Source organism: Euphorbia lathyris, chromosome 3 (assembly GCF_963576675.1).
Source record: "Euphorbia lathyris chromosome 3, ddEupLath1.1, whole genome shotgun sequence".
Classification (NCBI taxonomy): Eukaryota; Viridiplantae; Streptophyta; class Magnoliopsida; order Malpighiales; family Euphorbiaceae; genus Euphorbia; species Euphorbia lathyris.
The window spans coordinates 57641222-57652889 of record NC_088912.1 but is presented as its reverse complement, the minus strand read 5'-3'; the positions used below and the strand labels follow the sequence as shown (position 1 = coordinate 57652889).

The window sequence follows — 11668 nt, the reverse complement described above, 5'->3', positions numbered from 1 at the left end:
AAAATCCAGTTAAACGGTGCTTATGAGTCTCGGATTGAAAAATCGGACAAGCTATAAAAAAAAATATGTTGATGGTTATTTTAAATTAATAAAAGAAAGTAAAATAATTATGATCAGGACAAAAATGTAAAGATAGGAAAATTGGTACAACAAATTTTCTTCCTTAGAATAGGTAACAATATTCTTTCATAAAAAAAAGAAAGAACATAACAATAAAAAGAACTCAGTCTCCTTGGGTGTTCATGTTCTGATCATTTCACCTCAAGCGGCCAAGCCTCACCTCTCTCTCTCTCTCTCTCTCTCTCTCTCTCGAGTCTTTTCTTCAATTCCGAAATCTTTGGTGTCTTCTGCAGCTCTCTGGCGATTCCAAACTCTATCAATCTCATCTGCATCATTATTTCTCTGCGATCTCTTCCTCAATTCCAATCCAATCCAAGCCCAAATCCAATATCCATTCTGCTTGTTTCTGCTGTTGGCCTCTGCCCCGAATGGCTGACGGGAACCTTCACCTACCTGATGATCTCCTCTCCTCCAACACCAATGGTATAAATAGATTTAATACTTAGTTTTGGTGTATTCGTTATTTTGATGTTGCATTCCTTTCTCTAATTGAACTTGCTGATCTATTTATGCTGATCTCAATCAGTATATATCATTTACATTTGTACATCCGTAGATTTTTGTTTTTTTATTGTTAATGTGGATTCAATTCCGCTTCAGTTTTGGGGTTTTGAAGTTATCATGTTTTGATACTCCTATTTTCATCCTCTATTAGGTAACCTTATCTGCTCTTTTATTGAACGCTGTTTGTTTTCTTTCAATTTTATGCTTCTAATTATTTCATGAATTCGCCTCTATCCTTTGTTTAATTGCTAGATGAAGTTTGGGGTGGAGGGACTGTCGTGGACGAGGCAATAATGGGCTCACTAGATGATTCGAAAGGTAGTCTCATTGTGACTTTAAAGTAATTCATGCCTGATATTATTAGCTCCTTCAACTTTCTTGGTTTTTCAGAGTACTGTATCCTTTGTCAATTTTGATGTGCACGTTCCATTCCTATTTGTTGGTTCTTGATTTTCATATAATGTATCTGGCATTTGCAGATCAAGTAACTTCAGACAGCGGCATACCTCTTTCTCCACAATGGCTTTATGCTAAACCAGTTGATGCTAAGATACCATATGTTGGAGCATCGGTGGTATGCCATTGAACTCCTATACAAATATCTTGACTGATCTTATATTTCTTTTCTGTATCACAATTAGGTACCTTTAATAGAATTGTCATCTTGAATTAGGTTCAGATCTAAAACATTTTACTATCAAGTCAATTTATATGTATTTGGGTGGAGATAAGGTGGCATAGCCTCTGCCATTTTGTGCATTTCAAGTATGTTCGGAGAAGCCAGATTATTTGTATGCATGATTATGATAATTCCCTAAAATGAGATTCACATGGATATTATGCAACATAATCCTTATTGAAAGTATATCAACATCATTTTTTTTTTGTTATGTAATTTTCTGCCATCTACTTCCATTGAACCGGAGAACATGTGACATTGTTCTGAATACCTTCATCTCTTCACATCAACATGTTTTGTTGACTGCATACGATTAGGGAGTGTTTGTTTAGATAAAAAGACACCATGGAATCGTAATGAGAATGAAATATTCTAATTCCTAATGTTTGGTTGGTTAAAATAGATATGGAATGGGAATAAGATTCCAATTAAAGGGGGAATGAGTGATTCCCTCCTCAATCTATGTTAATCACTTTGATTCCCAAGGAATAATTTTTTTTAACTCCTAAAAAATCTCCCACATTAGAAAAAAATTTGACATTTACTCAATCTAAGTTTTAAGTGATAAAAACTGATTATGCAACTCCCACGTTAGATATTATATTGTTACGAGATTATTATTTATTAAGCTTTGTATAATTATAATTCCAATCATATAACCGAACACATTTAAAATTAATTAGATTCCGATTCCGGATTAAACCAAATTACAAGAAATAAATAATTATTTCGATTCTGATTCAGTGACATTCCGATTTTGACTCCGAACTTCGAACCAAACACCCACTTAGATACCATACATATTTGGATGCTTCATGTTGCAATTGTAATATTTGCTGTTTGTCTAATCTTGCAGCACTATGGTTTTGGCCTCTCTTTCAGCAGTTCCCCCTCCGTCTCTGCCATACAATAGGAACTATGTATATAGTTAGAGCCAGTTGTAAACTTTATGACATGCTGGTTGTGTGCAACATTTCAAGATAAATGATGCATGAGAAGGAATTTTTAGTAAGGTTTGTTTGCAGTTTGGTTCTGTAGATCCCTAATGGAACTAGGTAGGTTTGTTGGCACACTGTTCTCTCTTAGTTGCTGTACCATTATTTTTTAACAACTAGAAGCCCCTATACTTAAATAGTTCTTAGTCACTTGATATGAAAACTAGTTGGTTTTAACATATCTTTGATTCTATATACTTCCTGATGGATTATCTTATATTTGACTCAGTTTGTTACAAGTATTTCGGTCACCAAGATTTAGGATTGTCAGAGATTAATATAACAACTATTCTTGTGCCTTAACTACTAGCTTAAACTTTTAGTTCAATTGGTTCCATGACATGGTATCAAAGCCTCTTAGACGAGTGGTCTTGGGCCTTAACTATCAGCTTAAGCTTTTAGCTCAATTGGTTCCATTTACAAGGATTTAGTGTTTATAGTTTTGATTCTTTGTATTTATTTTATTCTTTTGAAAAAAAAAACAGGAAATGTGTCCACTGAGTTCCCATGGGAAGTCCTTGGACAACAGTTTGAAAGAGGGTTGGTGGCTGGATGGATCTCAGGATATCAAGGACAGGAGGATGAAAACTGCACCCGATATAGAAAACAGTCATCGGTGGCGTGAAGAGGAGAGGGATACAAGCTTACTTGGTAGAAGAGATCGTAGGAAAGAAGAACGTCGTGCTGATTCCATGTTGTCAAGGGACATTACTGACAGTAAATCAACATCTTCTTCAGATCGTTGGCATGACAGTGGTACTCGTAATTGTGTACATGAATCTCGTAGAGACAGCAAGTGGTCATCAAGATGGGGTCCTGAAGATAAAGAGAAGGATTCTCGGACTGAGAAGAGGGCAGATGTTGAGAAGGAAGATCCTCAGATAGACAAGCTACCTTCTGCTACAGGAAGCCGTACAACTTCTGATCATGAGAATGAATCTCGGGATAAGTGGAGGCCACGCCATCGTATGGAAGTTCATGCTGGTGGAACAACTGCTTATCGAGGTGCACCAGGATTTGGTACAGAAAGAGGACGTGTTGAGGGATCAAATGTCCGGTTTTCTGCTGGGCGAGGAAGATCAATTAAAGGAAACATACAAATGGGCAGACAGCCTTCTGCTCCTGCTATTGGGTCTATCTTCTTGGATAAGAATTTGTCTTACAGCTATCCGAGGGGAAAACTTCTTGACATTTACCGTTGGCAAATAACTCTTCCAAGTTTTGATACCATGCCTGATGCAGTGGAGAATGTAATTAATATAACACAAAATGTTGGTATTGAGCCATTGGCTTTTGTTGCACCTGATGCAGAGGAAGAGGTATATCAAACATGTCACAGTAAGGGATATACATTTAACTTATTATTACCACAGCTTTATCTGGTATTGTATTGCAGGCTGCCCTTGGAGATCTGTGGCTGGGAAAAATCACGAGCTGTGGAGGATTACAGAACCAACTTGGCAGCAGTGATGGGGCATCTAATGATGATATTGGAGGTAAGCATGGTTCTACTTTGTTTGAAATCTGTACTATACATTTTTAGTATTCTAAAAGATTTTGTTCTTGTTCAGGCCTTGATGAGGCAACAAGTGAAAGAAATTGGCGTTCCTCAGTAGAGACTGATGAAATTGTTGAATCTTTTGGGAAAGTTGCTATTACTGATTCTTTCTGTGGTAGCCGGGCTGAGATGTCATATGTATCCACTGCTGAGAGTAAGAAGTGATCATTTGAAGTTTTTAACTATGGGTGGAGTGCAGATTTTTAGATTTTAGAATGATAAAATTAATCCTCTCTCCCCCCCATTCTGTTTTTATATGTATTCCAGAAGTAGATGCACCTAAAGATAGTGAACATCAACTTAAAACAACAAATCCACCCTTAAGTGATTGCTTAGTGCCTGCCATTTTGAAGAAAGAGGACTCCAGAATCTTCCAGGAGATTGGCCTCAGTAACAATATTGTAGAACAGAAGGGTTTTGAGAATCAGCGAGTGCCAGATTTGGTTCAAATTGAGCACCCAAAGCTAGAAGATATTGAGAAGGCACATGCTTTCCAAATTGGTAGTCAGCTTTTTGATGATCCAGGTTTTCCATTTGAGTTCACTTCTAGACATCAATGTAAAAGCCGTAATGAGTTTGCTATAAAGAGCATTGACAAGGCACATCCACTAGGAAGTGCTATCCCAGCAGACGAGTTATCATTTTGTTATCTTGATCCTCAAGGGGTTATACAGGGCCCATATTTGGGGATTGATATCTTAACCTGGTTTGAGCAAGGTTATTTTGGAACGGATTTACCGGTTCGCTTTTCAGATGCTCTTGATGGATCACCATTTCATGAACTTGGTGAAATAATGCTGTATCTTAAAGCTGGGTCTGTCTCTACTGGTAGTAAGTTATCTGATACTGTTGGAGGATGCTTGGAATTATCTACTCCTGATTTTGCTATCAACCATGACAGTGCTTCTGGTGTCATGGAAGATCATCAATTGGCTGCATCTAGATTTGAGGCTGTCTCAGGAATTGATGGTCAGTTAAGGGCATCAAATGATACTTTTCAGCCTGGGATTATGTACTCAGATGATCAAAAGCTCCAAAATTTTGTTTCTCTGGATGAAGGCAAGTTATTTAACCTTTAACCTTGGTTCTCGTGTTCATGTTGTATTTTTTTTGTATTATGAGTTTGATTGCTTTGTTTGTTGTTTTATACTTGCTTTTTGGATGCAGAAGGTTTCCCACCTGGAAGGCCTGGAAGTAACTGTGGTGACCTTTTCATAGGACATTCTGCAGAGATTCAGAATTTAGTTTCTGATCCTTCTAGTCACCCATCTTTTGATATTGAATGCTCTGGAAAGAGCATCCACACTCACCAGGATGAGAATTTGCATCCATTCGGCCTATTGATGTCTGAGCTGACAGGCAACTCTCAGTCAAGGTGTACTCATCCATCTAATATTTCTTCAAGCATAGGTGGTCATGGTCAGTTCATGGACCCTTTCTTGGAAAGTAACATTGCTTTTCCCAATCAAAGCTCCATCAGTGCACTGGTTGATCAAATGCCTTTTGTGGAGTCATGTTCTGATGATTATTGCAAAAAGGCACTCACTAATGCAAACATTGATCATCAATCATCTAAGAGGGAGCTAGACTTTTGTGATTTTAACCTACAGCACCAAATTTTGCAGAATTTGCAAAAAGGACAACTGCAGCAACATAATAATTCTCCTCATACCCTATCAAATAATAGATTTGGCATCGAGGAGAACCCTTCTCACCTTTTCAACTTGCAGCTGCAACAGCAGCAGCAGATAGAACTTCAACAACAGCAGCAGATAGAACTTCAACAGCAGCAGCAGCAACAAAGGTTGGAACTTCAACAACAGCAATGGCAGTTGGAGCTTCAGCAGCAGCAACGATTGGAGCTTCAACAGCAAAAACGACAGTTGGAGCTCCAACAGCAGCAACGGCAGTTGGAGCTTCAACAGCAGCAAAGACAGTTGGAGCTCATCCAGCAGCAACGGCAGTTGGATCTCCAACAACAGCAACGGCAGTTGGAGTTTCAGAAGCAGCATCAGTTACTGCAGCAGCAACTTCGTAACCATCAAGTAAAGTTGCAGGAGCAGTTGGTTGTTGAACAATTGCTACGGCATCAGATGTCTGATTTTGGTTGTAGACAGCAAAAGGTGGGTACAGTCATGGACAACATATTCGAGCAGGTTCAGCTCAGTATGCAGCTGCCAGAACTGCTACAGAATTCTCATCCTTCAAGGCACCTTGATCCTGCAGTGGAGCAGATAATTCGAGCAAAGATTGGTGGTTTGAATGCTCCTCAAGATCCAAAAAAGGATTATTTAGACCTATTACAGGCAAACCATGGAAATGTACTCCATTCCAATCAGTTTCATGTTCAACAAGAACCATTGCAGGCACAATTATCTTGGGCACTGAAACAGCAGTTAGGAATGGATGGAGAAAGACATTTGAGTGGGTCTTGGTCTGCTGATGAATCCAGTCAGCTTCCTCGAAATCTAGATCTTCTTCATCAGCCCCAGTCTTTAGGATTCAATGCTCCAAATTTTTACCAGCAACAGCCGAGACTTTCCTCAATGGAAGAGCATGTAAACCATCTTAGGTGGAAACATGCATTAAAGGAGAGGCTTGAGCAAGGATTTTACGAACCAAGTTCTCTCGAATATGAAAGATCAATATCTCTTCCCCATGTTGCTGCTGGGATAATGGATTCTGTAAATGGTCATCCCCTTCATCCAGATTCACCAGAGCAACATCTCAATTTTCTGCCTGCTGGTCGACTAGGTTCTTTCTCAGGTAAGCAAATTTCTGATAATTTTTATGGTTCTCGCCCGGAAACAATGGATTACCTCTCTCGGAAAGATAGGCAATTGGAAATTAGCAGCATTGAAGATGGGGTGCAACAACTGCATCCTGAAAGTCATCGGTGGAGTAAGGTTTCAGAAGTTGCTGCAAATTCTGACATTTGGACATCAATTGGAACTGAGGAGGAGAGCTCAAAAAGACTTATGATGGAACTTCATAGAAAACTGGGCCATCATCAATCTATTCAGGCCGAAAGGGAGTATCAGTATCATATATCATCTTCTGAGCCTCATGATGCCTTTTGGGGAATCAATCAGTTGCACTCTTCAAATCTTCCTTTGAATCATATTCCAGATCAAGAAGTTGCTACTAACCTTTCAATTATGCAAGGGCAACATGATTTGAATTTAACTTCTCTATTTCAAGGTCAACTAGTTAGTGCAGCAGTCAGTGGTCAAAATGGCTCTAAGTCTAACTATGGAGCAATTGAAGAACAGTCATCCTTATCAAGCACAAGAGATTCTCATACTAGTTATGTAAATGCTAGATCTATGACTACATCAAAATTTGACAGAGATTTAGAAAAACTGGAAAGGAAGGGAAATTTTTCTGGATCCAAAGCCATGAGTTCGACGGGTAGGTCTGTCTCACCAATTGAAGACAAATCAGCTGATCAAGCAGAAGCTGCAATTGATTTTGGGAAGTTACCAATTAAAGTCAATGGCAGGCGTGGTTCCATAAGCAACGGTAACTTTTCTGACCTTCATGATGTCGTCATATTAAAATTTAACCTTTAGATGAATGCTAAGGTACTACTAACATTCTATAGGTGGAAATCAAGGCTTCTACAGCCATGAGAAGGGACATAATATATCATTTAGAGAGAAGGTTTTGAGTGACAGGTATTGTTCGTCTGCTGAGTTATTCTGCAGAATTGTTTGTTTCAGTTTTTAGTATTTCTTTTTCTGTGATAAACTTTAGTCCCTTGTATTAATAAACATATCATGTTAATAATGGTTTTATTGAGAAGCTTGGTGAAAGATAAAAAGGGTTTGGATTCACACTTTAGTTGCTAAGCCTTTTTCTTTTTCTTTTTCCATTATTATTATTATTATTTATTCATTATTAGTATTGTTGTGTATGATATTTGGATATCTTATATGTCCAACTAGCTACTGAATTGGTTGTCTGCTTATGGTTTCTGATCTGATAGCCTTGGTCCACCTTGGGGATTCAAATGCTGATTTAAATTAAAGGATAAGTACAGTATAGTAACTATTATCATGCTTTTACTCTTTTCATCCTCTCATCTGTACGTGTGGTGTGTTCATACCCGTACACTAGCTGCAGTTTGGCACCTAACCAAATTTTTTTTTGCAATATAAATATTGGTGTCAATGTAAATTGACGGCAGCTAGGCAGCTAGTGTATCATTGTCTGCTTATGGTTTCTTTTCTTTGTACGATATTTGGATATCTTATATGTCTAACTAGCTACTGAATTGGTTGTCTGCTTATGGTTTCTGATCTGATAGTCTTGGTCCACCTTTGGGATTCAAATGCTGATTTAAATTAAAGGATAAGTACAGTATAATAACTATTATCATGCTTTTACTCTTTTCATCCTCTGTACGTGTGGTGTGTTCATACTCGTACACTAGCTGCACTTTGGCACCTAACCAAATTTTTTTGCAATATAAATATTGGTCTCAATGTAAATTGACAGCAGTTGTGACTTTTCCAGTTACGTGGCATCTCTCTTTGGGTCAACAATATATTAAATTTTCATTTATTATTGCTTACACCAATTCTATGCAATCAACAAATGAAATCGTGTATCAATTTCCTATGTGATGACTTGATTCTTAGCTAGACCAGAGTCTCTGAGTGTATGTTTGATTGTGTAGATCTTCTCAAATAAATTGCGTGCCCTGTCATTGAACTGTAAAAAATGTATCCATGTTGAATAAGTATTGCTTCTGGTACTATATTTTCTCACTGTTTAAATGTCTGGATTATTTTCCTTATCTATGTTTTCTTTTTTGGGTTTAACAGTACACCTTCTATATTGACCAAGGGCATTGATAATACTTGTTATAAACGTCCGCCTTCAACCCCTGCTTTGGCTTCCCATGATGGGTTATCGGAGTTGGCAGTTGTTGATCAGAAAAGCTTGATGAGCCGTCCACCTAATGGTATGTGAGTTGTCTCTTTGATGCTGAATTTAGATAATAATGGTGATTTATAGATGGCTACTCTTATAAGTTTCAGAAAAGAGGCACGAGTCAGAAGGGAATGTAGAAGCAAACTCAATGAGAAAAACAAAGGCATCTGCAAAGAAAGAAATGCGTTTTAGGAGGAGCTCATCTTATGGTGATGCTACTGTATCAGAGACATCGTTCATTGATGTGCTTAAAAAGCCAGTTTATTCAGAGGCTGATGCAGCTGCTATTTCAGAGTCATTTGATGGAGGTTCACAAGCAGGCCGAAGTGGTAAAAAGAAAGGGAAGAAAGGAAGGCAGATTGATCCGGCTCTCCTTGGCTTCAAGGTTTCCAGCAACCGTATAATGATGGGTGAAATTTATCGACTCCAAGATTAGTTGTTAAATTGTATATATCTGTAAAGTTTCTCCATTCTTTTTTCAAATTGTGTGAATAGGTTTTGTACAGAGTATCAGAAATGTGTGTATCAGGTTTAAATTCTTTCATTCTTTTGTGAGGCAGAGCAATTGCCTGATTTGATTCCTCGCTTTGGAGGTCAGGAGGATACTTGGGAAAAGAGAGCTCGTAAAAAGAATAAATTAAAAATAGAAGTTACAAGGCTTAATATATCTTCCGCCTTCTAAACTTGTTCTAAAACGCCAATTGATTCTTCAATTTTAACAATGTTCTAGTTCAAATTGCTAACATGGACCTTGTAACAAAGAAATGGATCTGAAACGTCATTTTAAAGGTGCTAACTCTTCTCCTCTTCTCCACGGGTTGAGGATTGGATGAGGCTTACTAACCTCAAGTTGTTATTGGGAGAAACGGAAGGAGGTTTGTCTAAGGCTCTGTTCTTTATTACTGAAAAAAACTGAACTGAACTGAACTGAATGCTACTGAACTGAATGATACTGAATACTGAACTGAATTTAACTGAATGCTACTGAACTTAACTGAATGATACCGAACTTAACCGAATTTAATCGAACGTAACAATAATGATGATATTAGACTTTAAAATAATTTAATGATAATATTGGACATTAATAAGCTTATAATAATAATAATAATAATAATAATAATATTTCTACCAAAAAAAATAATATCAATAATAAATAAACATATTATTAAAGATTAAACTAAATTAAATTAAATATCAAATAAAATCTAGGCTCGATAAAATCCTATGACATTAAATAAAAATGAGTCTAATTTAAATTAAAAATATAAATTACATACAAACACAAATTTATATATAATTTAAAGCCTATGAAATTAAATACAAATTTTTATATGAATACACACTCTTAACTTTTTATTACAATTAAGTATTAAGGTACAAAAATACCTTTAACGTTTTGGGTCCGGGGTTATTTTACTCCTAACGTCTAAATATGAATTTTCATATGAATACAAAATATTGACTCAATTTATCAATGTTAAGGGTAAAATTACTATTGGCTTCTAATATTAGGGATAAAATTGCACTATTTGAGATATTAAGGTAGTTGAGCCAGTTAATTTTTTAGAGCATTGTAATGTAAACGTATTAATATAATATTTATTTACTTTTCGCAAAATTTGTAAATAAGTTGCACCAAATAATTATAATTATAATAAATAATGATAATATATATAATGACAAAGCATAAATTATATATAAATATAATTATAATGAAAATAGATAAATTAATATATAATAAATTATAATAATTATAATAAATTGCTGAAATTATAAATAAATGATGATAATAATAATAAATTATATATAAATAATAATAATATATAATAATTATAATAAATAATGATAAATTATTGAATACTGAAACTGAACTGAACTGATTGTTACTGAAATTAAGTAATAAAGAACAGGGCCTAAGTATAGCATGTAGATTCCGAGCCACCTGTTAAGAAATGTGTTAAGCTGAGAAGGGGAAATGGAAGGGGAATGTTGATGAGTCCTCATTTCCACCTTCTTTGTTCGAAGAGAGGTGCAATTGTACAACACCTATGATCGCCTTGTTTTGAGTTATTTCCGTCCTTTGGGCTTTATTTGCCTGCAAAGTTTTTATTACTGAGTGTATGGAGATCAAATCTTATTGACTGTCCTTGCCATTGCCGAGGATTTGAGTCGGTTGGCTGTGCTTCCCGAAGAGAAAGGGCTTTTTGAGAGAGTCCATGCAAGGGATGGTGCTAGTGTATGCCCTATCAATTAATAAAGGCTTAATACATCATTTGCCCCTGAACTTGTCCAAAAAGCTTGATTGGCCTCCTGAACTTTCAAAGCGTCCTGACAGCCCCTTGAACTTGCAAAAAAATGTTTAGTTAGCCCTCTGAACTTGCGTAAAATGTAATCATTTGATCACTCGGTCGCAAAAAAGTAAGTTAAATGCGGAATATATATTGTACGAGTCTTAAAATGTTATTACTTAATTAAAAATTAAATTAAAAATGAAGTTATTACTTGCTCAACTATACAACTTGTCTTCTCTAATATTAGAATTGCATACCTCGATTTTGGTCGTTTTATTTTTTTAAGACTCGTACAATACATCTTCCGCATTTAACTTACTTTTTTACGACCGAGTGATCAAATGATTACATTTTACGCAAGTTCAGGAGGCTAACTGAACATTTTTTACAAGTTCAGGGGGCTATCGGGACGCTTCGAAAGTTCAGGGGGCCAATCAAGCTTTTTGGACAAGTTCAGGGGGCAAATGATGTATTAAGCCATTAATAATGGGTATTGCTAAATACCGCCCTTAATTTCCGTTTCACCGCACTGTTTTGACCATTTTACTCTTGCCACTTTTTTCCCCCTAAAACCTTAAAA

The 11668-nt window shown here is 36.4% G+C and overlaps 1 protein-coding gene across 8 annotated transcripts; it reads left to right on the top strand.

The window, feature by feature from the left end:
• Window positions 1–209: 209 nt before the first annotated feature.
• Window positions 210–9338, top strand: LOC136224376 (protein ESSENTIAL FOR POTEXVIRUS ACCUMULATION 1-like). 8 transcript variants are annotated; one of them, XM_066012703.1, is made up of 12 exons: window positions 210–543; window positions 721–775; window positions 877–942; window positions 1104–1198; window positions 2784–3617; window positions 3695–3794; window positions 3870–4010; window positions 4124–4915; window positions 5024–7378; window positions 7461–7533; window positions 8686–8825; window positions 8896–9338. In XM_066012703.1, the coding sequence occupies exons 3-12, from the start codon at window positions 918–920 to the stop codon at window positions 9228–9230; spliced, it is 4890 nt and encodes a 1629-aa protein (XP_065868775.1). In that variant the 5' UTR covers window positions 210–543; window positions 721–775; window positions 877–917; the 3' UTR covers window positions 9231–9338. The 8 variants fall into 8 exon arrangements, with proteins under 8 accessions (XP_065868775.1, XP_065868773.1, XP_065868772.1 ...); XM_066012701.1 differs by lacking the exon at window positions 721–775 and having other exon boundaries at window positions 4127–4915; XM_066012700.1 differs by lacking the exon at window positions 721–775 and having other exon boundaries at window positions 5027–7378.
• Window positions 9339–11668: the final 2330 nt, after the last annotated feature.